The sequence below is a fragment of the Carcharodon carcharias genome, chromosome 2, assembly GCF_017639515.1.
Source record: "Carcharodon carcharias isolate sCarCar2 chromosome 2, sCarCar2.pri, whole genome shotgun sequence".
In the NCBI taxonomy this organism is placed as follows: Eukaryota; Metazoa; Chordata; class Chondrichthyes; order Lamniformes; family Lamnidae; genus Carcharodon; species Carcharodon carcharias.
Window position 1 is genome coordinate 55,145,675 of NC_054468.1, and position 14,265 is coordinate 55,159,939.

The window sequence follows — 14,265 nt, forward strand, 5'->3', positions numbered from 1 at the left end:
AAAATAATGGAAACTGATTCTCGGTTTGTTTTTTGCCTAAGTTTTTGGGTGAAATTAGTTGAAAATAAAGTACCTTTGTGACTTCTAAATACATTTATTAACAAAAGGGTTTCTCACATAAATCATGTTCATTAAAAGAAAAAAATCACTGACATATTCCACAGAACAGTTTATCAGGAAAATAATTGCTTTCAGGGTTTTTTTAAAAATCCGTACCAACTACCACAGGAACTCCAGCCTGTCTCCACATTGCTGAGATCAAAATTATGTCCTTTTAATAGATACCAGCATTAACCTTTTAAGAAATAATTATCTGCTTGGAGCAGAGCCAATTGATATTTTAAATGTCAAATATTATCATATTGATTAAAATTCTGCTTTATTTTCTGTGATTGGGTTGAAAAATGTATATCAATGTACATTTGCCTTTTAGCTTCTACATTACATGAAAAAAGTCAGATTCATCGACCAATCAGGAAATGAACAACATTTTGATGAAAACGGTGATGTTTCAGCCATATACGATGTAATAAATTGGCAAGAAACTTCTGATGGCGTAATTAAATTTGTGAAAGTAGGACATTATGATGGTAGAGCACCTCCAGGACATGAACTTACCATTAGAGAGTGGGATCTCATCTGGAATGCTGGTGAATTAGAGGTATATTTACTTACAAGGGCCCAGGTTTTGCAATAGTTATCATGATGAAACTGTCAGCATTTGCCACCATTACTCAACTGGAACCCACACATGTGCAGTTAAACACAGAAATCCAGAAGTCGCTATTAGTGATTCTATGCTTTCCCATAAGATGCATTGTTGAAGAATCCCTAGATTGCAACCACATAGAAATTATTGAACAGATAAGAATCTGGTCTTTTATGTTACTAGTCTTAATGTAAAAATGCCTCGAGAAAATCACACCTTGTTGAATGAGGTTGGAACTGGGTTTTTAACAGTGTACTAATTTCAAAATTACTGCTGAAAACCCTCTCTGGCCTACAAAACCATGGCCAGAAACTGACCTGTGTTGAACGGGCTGGGTGTGAGCGGGCTGGGGTGTGTGTGCCACCATTTTACATGGGTGGGCCAATTAAGGCCAGCCCAGTGTGATGCACGGCTGGTAGCGCTGCACTACCTGCGCCACTACCTGTGCGGGCAGGGGGAGGAGGGAGAGTCAGGACCTGCGCAAAAGAGCTCAGAAATCTACCTGAGGCACAGAGCTGCCTCAGGGAGATTAAGTATGCATTGAAAATTTTTAATAAAGAAAAAGAAAAATTATTTACACATGAGCTGGGACATGTTTGTCAATTTAGCAGAATTTATTTATCGATTTTATTAAACCTTCAGGAAACGTCATCCCGCCCGTGGATGAGGTTTCCTGAAAACTGCGAAGGCCACTTGAGCTCTTCACCTGCCTGCCAACCTTAAAGTTAGATGGGCAGCGCTGTTAGTTATCTAAATTACTTCCTTAATAGCCTTAATAGGCCTTTGACAGTTTGGCGGGCACACAGCCAGCTTCAGCGCGTGCCCGCCAAATGAAAGATTTAAATGACGAGCGATGACATCAGGATGCAGACCTGACGTCATCACGTGCCATTTTGCGCCTTGGCATGTTGGGCCCACTTCCATGTGCCAACAGCAATATTCTGGCCCATGTTTATATTTGTGGAATAAAAAATTTCTCTACTATGATAAAAAACATCACATCTTTTTAAAATATTTGTAAAAAATTGTTTATGAATTTTTAGCTTCTATCTTATTCCTATGTGCATGTTCCAATTATTTATTTTGTTTTCTGTGAAATTTAATTAAAAGTGAAGGACATTAGTACATTTTACTTTCTGGTTTGCTGCCTGGAAGAATACTTTGATGTGTTTGGCTGCTCATCCTGCTTGATGAAATCACTGTGGCTGGATGTTTGGAGATCCCTTTGACTTGGCACCAGATTCAAACTGAAGTTGGAAAAGCAGAAATCCCTAGCACAGAGCTAGCATTATGGACCATGCTGGGAGGAGTGTGCAGTTAATTCTAGCTCCAGTTCTCCATAGGTCACAACAATAGTCTAAATGTTTAACTCACTGACAAAACTGGCCAATTGTTTACCTTTGACATATTATTCCCAACATAAAAAGACTCTAAGCAGGCTTCTTTCAGTAAACGCAAAAAATAATTGATTAAAAAACAACCTTTTTTTAAAAAAAGTAATGAAACTGGTGAACATACAAGTTGTAGTTTAGAATGTCACGATTTTCCCCTTTTTTTAAACGAACAAATATTCAAGCCCCCATACACATACACAAACATAAAAAACAGAACAAAACTAACTGCAGAGGCTGGAGTATGGAAATGGTTCTTTTAAAAGAATAAAATTCGAAAAGATCTTACGCGGTTGATCTAACACAATTCTGGTCACAATAGATCACAAAGTTCTTTCAGATGGATTTTTTATTAAACTGTCCTTGATGACTCTTACTTATCACAAAAAATAACATGAAGTTATTTTGATGAGACGTTTCTGATGAAAGTTTAACTCACTCTAGACCACATGTAACACAAAGGTCGGGCAGAGAGAGTGAAAGAGAGGGCCTTCTTCTTGCAGCCTGTTACTAAGGCAAGTGCAAACTCTCTCTGACTGAGAGTCAAAGAATCAAATGTCCAGAGAATACTTCTCTCAGGCCATGAATTTTTAACCAATCAGTAAGATTCTTTAGCCTGGCAACAGCAGTTCTTTGTTAACTGAGATATACGAAGTATCTCTTCCCTCTCCAGGTGTTCCCTGCTGGACATCTATCTTGACCCGTGGATTTTGAAGAATGGCATATTCACAGCCCTGAATTAACCTTGCAGACTTTTAAAAAATAATTCCAAAATTCAATGTCCTTCAAATTTTCCAAAAACGGGTTCCGCACATTAGGTATTTGCAGGCAGCTTTCTTTGAAGATGCTGTTGAGCATCATCGCTTTACCGCTGACTGAGAAACTCAGGTCAATGTTTAACTTCAACTTCATTTTCCATTATGAGTAAGCATTCATTTGACAGAACAGACATACACATGTTTTATTAAACAGGTTTCTTACAAATTTCAATTGCTTGAAAGATGTTTTGTGGTAGAGACCCCGCTTAACAGTGAAAAAGTTCAGAATTGAAATTTTCCATATACAAGCACTTACAGTTCACTTGACTGACTTCAAAAGTGGTAAAAAGTGTTCATATTTATAGTCTCAATAAGTTCATTACGATGGCTGTGCTTCCAAATCCGCACAAGTGCATTAAGCTCTCTCACTCCCAGATTTATTGCAACTAATTTGACATAATTTAACAAATAGCTAGTTGAAAATGAACATTACAGTTTTAAACATGTCATCTGGATTATTTGCTCCACTTTGTTGAATTTTTTGTACCAACCAAGGCTGACAAGGTTGCAAGTGGATCAAGGACCCGTTCTATTGGATCTCTGTCCATTTATACTGTGCGCAAATTTTCTCCGGATGTGAGGAAAACGTACAGTACCTCCAATCTATATATGCACATGGAATATCACAATGTTATGCAAATGATAGATATATAACTTCCATCATTTCTGCCAAAGCAACACTGGATAAAAGGGAAGTTTGTTTGTTCCCGGGATTCAAAATTGTGGATGTCAGAAGGATCAACTGAACTTTAAAGAGCTAAAAATTCAATGCAACCAGTTGAAGAACAATCATTTATATGTGAATAGGTGCCTTCTTAAAAAAAGTTACAACTTTTCAGTTCTTCAAGCAGCAGCAAGCCTCCAAGCACAGTAATCTTCAGCTCAATTCAAGGTTGACCCCCCACTGCCTAGTGGCACACTCCTCAGTGATACTGTCCAGCAGAGTTAGGAAGCCTGTTGAAATTATTCAAAGACGCTGACCTTGGAAAATTAGCCCAGATCAGGGGAACATTCTAGTAGCACTTCCACCAGTATTACGGCTGAGTGGCATACCTAGGCTATTGAATCAGTAAATGTTAGTTTTACAATGAAGTTAGGTGACTACCTATTTATGGATTCATTAGAATTGTATTAAACAACATTTTTCCAGACACACATTACGTATTTGCAGGCAGCTTTCTTTGAGGTTGCTAGTGAGCACCATCGCTTTACCGCTGACTGAGAAACTCAGGTCAATGTTTAACTTCAACTTCATTTTCCATTATGAGTAAGCATTCATTTGACAGAACAAATGTTTTAAACAGGTTTCTTACCCTTACTTGACACAGTGAAAGGTAAACTGGCATTTTATTGTGGGTGTTTCAATAGAAATTTCAAGTGCCAATTTTCAGCTAGGTGGATGGGCTCAAAGGGCAGAATTTTGCCGTCGGCGAAAAGTGTCGGGGCCCGCTCGCCAACCTGTAAAATGACGCAGAATAACGTCGGACGGAAGCCCCGATGTCATCCCGGTCCATTTAAAATTTCAGCAAGGTGGGCCCGCAGCAAAATCAGTTGCTAGCCCACTGACCTGTCAATGGCCAATTGAGGCCATTGACAGATCAATTAAAGTACTTAGTGTACCTGCCTTAAGGTTGGCGGGCAGGCCAGGAGCCCCGGTGGCAAACAGATAAAACATGAAACCTCTTCCACGGGCGGGATGAGTTTTCATACGGGGTTTTAAAATTTCTAATAAAGTTATTTTGTTAATTATGAACATGTCACATGTGCGGGACATGTTAGGGAATTTATTTTTTTCTATGTTTAATATTTTTAAAAGTGTAAGCGATCTCCCTGAGGCAGCATTTTGCCTCAGGGAGATGTGAGCTCTTTCGTGTGCACGCGTGAAAGAGCGCACTCTCGCTTTTGGGGAATCCCCCCACCCGCACAGGAAACGCATAGCGCTTCCCGCCAGACGACACGCTGGGTGGGCCTTAATTGGCCCGTGTAAAATGGCGGCGGGGCCCGCATCTCTGGCAGGCATTGGCTCCCTGCCCACTGGAGCTTGGGTCAGGCCCGCCCGCCCGACAGGCAGAAAATTCTGCCCACATAAGTCTGTTTTTGTAGCATTATTTTCATACCACTTCTATGCACAAACTGTCAAAGCATTGGTCCCAAATTATATCAATATATTTTATCTCTGCATGTCAATGATAAAAACATCAGGAAATGTGAGATATGCTATGATATTATTTAAAATGGGTAAAACATTTTTCTATTATACCATAATATTCTTACACTGGAAAGCAGTTAAATAAATGTCTGTGTTGGCAGTAAAATATGATGATCTCTTTGTATTTTCATTTGAACAAAGTAAACACTGAAATGGGATCCTAAGTGAAACTACACACATTAACAGTGTGGAAAACAAGACTCATTTTGCCCAACACATTATTTCAGCATCATTTCATTGTGTATTATTGTTCTTTTGCTTGCAAAGGTTCCTCGTTCTGTATGTAGTGAAAACTGCCACCCAGGAACTAGGAAAACAGTTCAACAAGGACAACCAATCTGCTGCTTTGATTGTATTCCTTGTGCTGATGGAGAGATATCAAATGGCACAGGTAAATTTGTATATAATAAAAATGAAATTTTAATTAACAGCCTGATGTCCACCATATGCTGAGTATTTGGTGAATAGGGCAGACTTTGCCTGTGTCTGAAGAACACAGATGATGTTGGAATGGAAGTGGGTCATGGGCAAGAACCATTACCACGGGTCGCTGAACTTCAAATACTGATCTAATGAAAGGAACCGACTGGGTGAGTAGGTGTCCTTAGTCACAAGGGAGGAAATAATTGAAGTATTTATTTATGGGGCCTGGTATGGGAAGTGAGGGATTCAATGTAGTTCTTGCTATTGGAGCCTAAGATTATAATGCATTCATATGCAGCAATGTTAAGTAATTCTCTGTACTTTTTTTTGCTGTACTTGGGGCAGAAATTTTTGCTTGGTGGGCAGGTGTGTGCCCAACTTGCTCAAGCGTGCATGCTGATGTCAACATGTAGTCACACGATAGTTTGGTTGGTGGGCGCACCAACAATTAAAAGGCCTGTTAAGGCCATTAAATAATCAATTAAACTAAATTTTTCGCTGCCCATCCAATGGCCTTTGCATTTTTTTGGAAACCTCAGCCATGGGAGGGATAAGGTTTCCAAAAGCTAGTGAAATAAAATAAAAGTTTTACAATTGAATTAATAACATGTCCCTGCTCGTGTGACAGAGCTGCATGAGGGGACATGTTTTACTACATTTTTATTTTCTTTTTTTAATATCTCTTCATTTCCCTGAGGCAGCTCTGTGCCTCAGGGAGATTATGAAGTGCACACACGAGCATGAATAAAGTTCGCGCTCGGCCTGCTCACCCTCCTCCCCCCGCCCCACACAGCACATCGCTGTGCGCTGCTGCTCGCATTTCACATTGGGCGGGCCTTAATTGGCCAATTGCGGGCGGCAGTTAGCTTCCCGCCTGCCAATAGCAAAATGCTGCCCATGGACTCTCAAAGCTGATGGGAGGGGCAGGGTTGGACATGGTTGGGCTCAGAATTTCCCGCTGACTGGAATGCTAGTTTGCTGGCATGATTCCATCCCTGACCAATTTGCCTGCAAGTGATGCACAACCAATAAAGGTAATTAAGGAGCCTATTATGACCCCTCTGCCACATCAACTGGAATTTTGCAGCCAGCAGGAGTGCAAAACATGACCAGTGAGAAGATGTAGCCTCCTGGTGGCAGACTGGGGAACCAGCACACTACTGGGCTTTTTAAACACCAACTCTGCACCCCCCACCCACTTCTGCCATACCACAATGGTCACAGCTGCAGCTGCAGGTGGAGGGGTTTCACCTTGACAAGGATGGCTTGACAGCTGTGGTCTCTTTCTATTTGTATTGCTGAAAAAGGAGACATGCTGTTGAAGCTTTTCATCTTGCACTCATCAGGACACATTGAAAGAATACCAGTACTAAAGAGAACAATAATCTGTTATAGGCTACCAAAGACTTCATCAAACCTACTGAGATGTAACTAACACCCCACAACATGGTGGCAGCAGAGGGAAAAAAACCTAGAACCTCACTAAAATGCAGAGACAAACCAAAATGTTGGAAGACTGAAAAAAATTCACCAAAGCATTCTGACCTGAAAAGAAGCCCCAGAAGCAGAGGCGTAGGGGAAAAAAAATCACCAGGAATGAGCTCAAATGAAAGGCTTGAAAGCTGAAGGCACAGATTTAAAATTCCTTATTGCAGCAGAAGAGAAGACTCCATTGAACCTCCTTTGGAAGTCCATCTTCAGAGTGCAGAGTCAGTAGAACTTGCAAGAGTAAGTTAAATCTTTTAAAATTCCAGGTTGCAGCAAATCCTGAGAAACCTTTAAAGTAATTTGGTGCCAGAAGTGCAGCTTGAAAGAAATCCTTTGCTAAAACCAAATCCCCAAGTCAGAGTCTGAATAGAGTCTGAGTTCAAGCTCATCTGGAAAATAAAAGAAAGAATTAATGAAATACTTCGGGAACATCATTACTGTTCAATTCAGTAAAAAGTAAGCAGAAGCTTGGAATTCAACAGACTCGTGAATCAAAAAAGTAAAACACTGAACCAGAGAAATCTGCAGGCAGCTGATCCAGGCAGCCATTGTTAAAAATATTTTCAAGCTGAGGGCCAACGCCATTGCTGCGGAGCCTGCCAAAATCAGCAAACACAGGAACTCCCTTTGTCTCTGAGTGAACGGCAACACCATCTTGAAATTCAAAAAGCTCTTAATGCAGAACATACTCTTTTAAAATATTGAACATGGATCAGAATTTCACACTTTCAAGTCAATTTGGATTAATCCAATGCTCAGATCAATCACAAAATTGGGGACTTTGAAGAAAAAGCTTCTTAAGGTAAAGCATCGCTTCAGGTTTAAAAAAAAAGTCAGAAGAAGAGCAGGTGAACACTCTGTTTTACTCAGTAAGCCTGATTGTGGATGACGTTATTGCAAGAAAGGGAATTAATGATTCATCCACAAAATTCAAAGAGGTACTAAAATCATTCAGCATTTATTTTAATCTAACAAGCAATAAAATACTCAAAAGAGCTAAATTCAATAAGAGAGTCCAACAGCCAGGAGAACCTGTTGATTCATTCATCAATGATCTGCACAGGATGGCAGAAGGTTGTGAGTACAGACACTTAAAATTGGAACTCATCAGAGACAGAATAATGGTAGGAGTAATGGATGACACACTCTCTGCCCTCCTGCAAGCAAAGGAAGATCTAACCCTGGAAAAGGCAATCCAGATAGTTAGGCAATAAAACTCTGTCAGTAGCACACAACCATTTTAAGAGGAGAGAATAAATCATTGGTACAGAGGCCAACCCACAGTCCAGCTAATCAACCAACAAAGCCACAAGGACACTCTAAGTCAGGGAAAACAATACCTGAACCAGCCAGCAGTGTGACCATGCCAATATTGTGGAGCCATGTGAACCCACAGATGAGATCAATGTCCTGCAATTTCAGCCCAATGCTTTCAGTGCAAAAGGATTACACACCTCAGCAAACTGTGCAAGAGAAAAACTCTGAAACTCACAGAAGGCTCAAAGATTATCCATGAGGTTGCGACTACAAGCCCAGAAGAGAGACAGCCATGCTTCTTGGGTGACGTCAAAGATCTTGGTTTCTAATTTTGGAATGCAGACATTTCTGTCAATCACCGCCTATCAAATTTTAAATTAGATATAGGAGCCTGTGCAACAGTCCTGTCGGACAAAGAATTGTGGCTGAAAGACCTCTGGCTTCGAACAGTGGACACACCACTTTACAGGCTTGGAGGAATCTGACTTCCAGTATTTGGTATGATCCTGGAATCACTAAAGTATGGAGGAAAACAGATCTTCAAGCTAATGTACATCATTCATAACCAGCCTGTCTTTCGTTTCCTCAAAGTGGCAGATGATGTCAAAACAAGCACTCTTGTTAAACAAACAGAACTGCATGTTCCTGTGTACTCAAACAAAAAAGAATATCCTGACTTGGACTTCAGCTCTGAACTGTTTTCTCTCTTTGAGGAGCAGGTTTGTCCATTCTCGTTACAAATCCTGAAAACTTTCAATGATCGAACCAGCCAACCATCCAAGAGGCAATCACAATGCCTCCAGTTGAAACGGTGAAAGAAAGTGATCAGCAGTCCAAGGAGCCCCTACCTCCAGCCCCGACAATGGTACAGCGGGTCAACACTGCAGCCACTGTACATATGCTGCAACTCCCTTGCCAAAGCCACAAGAGAGATGCTGGAAACCGATAGCAGCTATCCATGGCCGACATTGAAACGTAGAGGTGAGCGCACAACTAAACCTTATTCTTGTCACAGGAATGTTTTTTTCCTCAGCCACAGAGGACATCGGGATGACCAACATGATGGTGGAGAAATCAAAAGTGACAAGCACAATGGTTGCCCATCCAGCAAGAAATGAGTTAGAGTAGCAGCCAACACTGATCAACACAACAGTCAAACTGACCAAGCTTGATTCAACACGAAGGAAGGAAGAAAAGAATGATGCCAGCTCAATCTCCAAACCAACAGGAAGAACCAGCAAAAACAGAGCCTACCACTCTCCCAGTAGGAGTGTGAATGAGAGATGGAAAGGGTTATCGGGCCTTCAGACGCCCTAAACATTTAAATTCAAAAACCTGAATGGGGAGATGGGGTAGTGATAATTTAATAATAACAATGTAAGACAAGAAGTAAACTAGTATAACTCCAAATACATTGCATACAGACTTGGGAGGGAGGTGTAATATAAGGGTCTGGCACATATTGGGTTTATGTGGGACTGAGTACAGTACCATCCACACAGTGATGTAAGAGAGTACATGACCCACACCCAGGATCAGTGTGGTGTTGGACAGAGCCACGCGTAGACTAAAGCATGGAGACAGCTCCTAGCTTGTACCCTATACCGCATGTTTGCAAATAGTTCTAGTAGTTAATAAAGACGTACAGATAACCTACAAAAGACCACAAAGACTTCATCAAATCTACCAAGATGTAACCAATACTCCACAACAGTAGCCACTGTTTTAAAAAAAAGAAAAACTTAAATCCTCCTTTAAATATATAGTAAAGCCTAAGAAACAGGTAAGTTCTTTTCCAAAAATCATTCATGGTATTCCACTTCCCTTCACTGGTGTTAGCTGTAAGTCCCTTCCCAGGTTATAATAAACTTTATTATGTCTTTGGAAATCAGAGATTTATAAAAAGTAGGAGATAAAATTCACTACTTAATTTTACATAGTAATCAAGCATACTAGTTTACAGTTTCTATGTAAATGTGTGCATAGTTACAGAAATTGAGCTGGAAAAATCACTAACATACCATAATGCTTTGTAGTAAAAACACAATTTGACTTATTCAAGTACCATAAATAATTGACCCTGATACTATATTGTCCATTACGTAGCAGAACACAGATTTTACATTTGAGCAATGCCAGTAGAGATCTGCTAATTATTTAATGCATCTAGATATAGATTATTATTCTATGAAGATGTTAGGTAAAAGCTTATTAAAATGTCAGTAATTTTCAGCTTTAAGGCACAGAACTCAAAATTTAGCTTGTAGCAAAGTCTTCTCAATGGAAATCAGATGAAGGGATGTCTTTAATCAAGCCTTAGGAAATATAAAAAAGAGCAGTTTCTGGAATGATTCCCATCCATTGTAAATTAGCAATTACCAATATTAACATGAAGCAATACCAAACACTGGGAAATTCAAGTGACCTTTTTGACTAATAGCCCATTCTGTAATCTTTGAAGTTACTCCATAATAGAACTGAAAGCACAGCAGAATTCCCAGGATATTATGTACATAGGGCGGCATTTAATCAAGGTGATGGGGGTCTCTCATGCTGGCTGGGGAGCTAGCAAGAGCTTCTTGTCGCCTCCTTTGGGGAAGGCCCGCCTGCCAATCAGGCACTAAGTGTGTTTGAATAAGGGACCCCTGCCCCAGGAGCCTGCAAGCAAGCTTGACAGGTCTTACTTTTGTGACTTTCCCCCTGGCAACTGCCCCACCTGCTGCTGGTTGAATACCAGTGGCAACAGAATGAGGCCTTTCAGTGGGCAATTAATGTCCACTTAAGGACCTCAGTTGGCAGTGGGATGGGAAGGCTTGTGGAAGGCAGCATCAAGGCAGAGGTAGGAAGGCAGGGAGACACCCCAGCTGACACCCACCTACCTGATTAAATGCCCCCCACATCCAAATCTGCCTCAGGAGAGGGCAGTAAATTCAGCTTGTAATGTCTATGTTGTTCAAATGTTGAAGTGGTGTTAAACAGAAATGTTTTTAGGTATTGTTGGTCTAGCAACATTATAACAACAGAATGAATGCTAAAGATAGCAAGGAGATTCAGTGCCAGTGTGTCTATTCCCATTCAATGGAGAATTTATCCACTTTCTGATTCCACAGAGGGTATTTTTAAACCATATGATGTCAATTCAGTTATTCTTTTTAAAAGCTACTGCTAAAGTAACTAATAATTTCCAAATTATTTGAAATATTCATTTTTTTTTGTTTCATAGAATGTTTTCAGTGTCCTGAAGATTACTGGTCAAATCAAAAGAAGGATAAGTGTGTACCGAAGGAGGTGGAATTTCTATCTTTTTATGAGCCATTGGGGAATGTTTTAACATTTTTTTCAATCTTAGGGGTTACTATCTCTGTAGCTATTATTGTGATATTTATAAAGTTCATGAATACGCCCCTTGTACGAGCTAATAACTATGAACTGAGTTTCCTTTTGCTATTTTCTCTAATGTTGTGTTTTCTGATTTCTCTTATATTTATTGGTAAGCCTTCAGTCAAAGTTTGTGTACTCCGTCAAATAGGATTTGGCACCAGCTTTTCCTTGAGCCTCTCATGCATCCTTGTTAAAACTACAGTGGTAGTACTGACTTTTGCAATGACAACACCGAACCAAAATGTGTTAAAACATTTTCGGCCCATGCATCATCGTATGAGTGTTGCAGCTATAACACTCATTCAAATTGGTATCTGTATTGGGTTTTTGTTATCATCACCACTTTCTGTGGAGAAAAACACAATGGCTATAGGTGGAAAAATTATCCTACAATGCAGCAAAGGATCTGAACAAGCTTTATTTGGTATTTTGGGATATGTTGGGCTCTTAGCTGTTTCCTGCTTTGTTTTGGCATTTCTGGCCCGAAAATTGCCAAACAATTTCAATGAAGCCAAATTTATCACTTTTAGTCTGCTTATCTTTTTTGCAGTGTGGATATCCTTCCTACCAGCTTACTTCAGTAGTAAAGGAAAATATTTAGTAGCAATAGAAATATTTGCTATCCTGTCCTCAAGCTTTGGCCTTCTTGCCTGTATTTTCTTTCCCAAATGTTATGTTGTTTTGCTGAGGCCCGAATTGAATACAAAACGTGGTCTGATGGGTCGTGCAGAAAAATCCACCTAGAAAACCTAGAGTTCCTTAAAAGCTATCTCTTCGAACAAGCTTTTAGTTACCCTCATAATATCTTCTTCTTTGGCTGTGATTATTCTTCTGTTAAACGCCTTGGACATTTTGTATGTTAAACGTGCTTTCCAAATGCATATAGTTGTTGTTGCTGTTTAAACAAAATCTCAGACACTGAGATCAATTGAAAATAGGATGCAAATAACTGTATTATATTATTGTAATGGAATTCTTTGTTCAGGAATAAAATATGGATAAATTAAACAGTGGGACTTTTTTAATTTAACAGCTCTGTAGAACTGTGATTATGTTCTTGAACCAGTTTTACCATAATGCTTCCCATTTGCCTATCTGAGACTTATGCAAATGAAATAGATAACTAGAATTGGAAATTGCTTTACCTCATAACTCCACTGCTAATCATAAATTTTAATTTATCCCAGATTACTTTGCATACAAAGGGGCAGATCTTCATTATGTGCAACAGTAGAAAATGGGTGATACTTAGTTGGCAGTTGTTTTACTCTCTTGATTTATATTTCCATTGACTTTAAGAAATAGCTCAGTGGCTTTATTAGTATGGGAAGTAGAAGGATGTGGTTCAATTAAAGGTTCTTGAGATATTGATGGTCAGCAATTCCTAGGAGCTGAGATTTGAGAATGCCTGGCTGCAGACTGCAGCAACTAGATGGCTGCTGGGGCTGTCTGGCTCAGTTAACTTTCTAGCACTTCAAGAGAGAATCTGACCATCACCCCTTGACATTCAATGGCATTATCGTCACTGAATCCCCATCCCTAACAGCACTGTGGGTGCACCTACATCATAGGGACTGCAGTGGTTCAAGAAGGCAGCTCACCACCACCTTCTCAGGGTAATTAGGGATGGGCAATAAATGCTGACCTAGCCAACGATGCCCACATGCCGTGAATGAATAAATTTAAAAAAAGCTATGTGGTTGATTGTAGAATGTCCCTGCCATGAACTAGCCTCTTGCTCAAGTTTGACATGTTTTGGAAGCCCCTTGAAAGGTAGTGCACAGCATTGAGCAATTGACTGGACACATAAAATATTTTTCTTCTGTAGGCTGGTCGTGTAGAGTCTACATTAATGTCATCTCTAGCAAAACATGGATGGCAGCTCAAATGCTGGGGCTGGGACTCTTCCTGATCCGTTCCCAATAACCTTGTATACTAGTTTCCTAATAGTTAGGAGTAGTCCTAGCTGGACTGACAGTAGGAAGATAATCTTTGTGTTCTGCTGGCTACCTGCATAGTTTTAGATCATAAAACGGAACAATAATGAAAGCACACTTGGGAAGCCTGGTCTGGCTAAAAAGAACATATATTTCAGCAGTGGAATTTCACTCCTAACCTATGTTTAACTCTCTATCATGGCACCAACTTTATTTTTTGCTATATTTCATACCAGATTAAAGTCTCCCTCTGCAATCATGAGTTAAAATGTGAGAATGCTGTTTTTAGTGGAGTTCTTTTCTCTATGCTTGCCTTTCCCCGTTTAAATGTTGTTTATGGCAACAGTAAAGAAACTAAAAATCTTGCTTGCCTGAAGTATACTTGTATCTTAAAATAACTGTAAGCATGTGATTAACAATGGAAAAAAATTATCTGTTATGTGTGACAAGAGTTTATTAAGAGTCATAGGATCTACCCAAACTAATGAAATAACTGATGAACAGTGTTGGCTGTGTTTTGATAATCTGGTCAACTGTACCATGTATTTTGAAATGATCTTATCAAGAAATCAAGAAAGTCATGGATAGATTATCATGATTCAGAGACACACAAAATTTTTACTCTTTTAGAGCAGAAGTATAGTTCTCTCCA

The 14,265-nt window shown here is 39.7% G+C and overlaps 1 protein-coding gene across 1 annotated transcript in view; it reads left to right on the forward strand.

Moving 5' to 3' along the window:
- Positions 1-12,420, forward strand: part of LOC121287391 (extracellular calcium-sensing receptor-like) — a 28,269-nt gene extending 15,849 nt beyond the window's left edge. Inside the window, exons 4-6 of the mRNA XM_041205228.1 lie at positions 434-661; positions 5,395-5,518; positions 11,519-12,420. Coding sequence (XP_041061162.1) covers positions 434-661; positions 5,395-5,518; positions 11,519-12,420 — 1,254 coding nt within the window. The remainder of the gene's footprint in view (positions 1-433; positions 662-5,394; positions 5,519-11,518) is intronic.
- Positions 12,421-14,265: the final 1,845 nt, after the last annotated feature.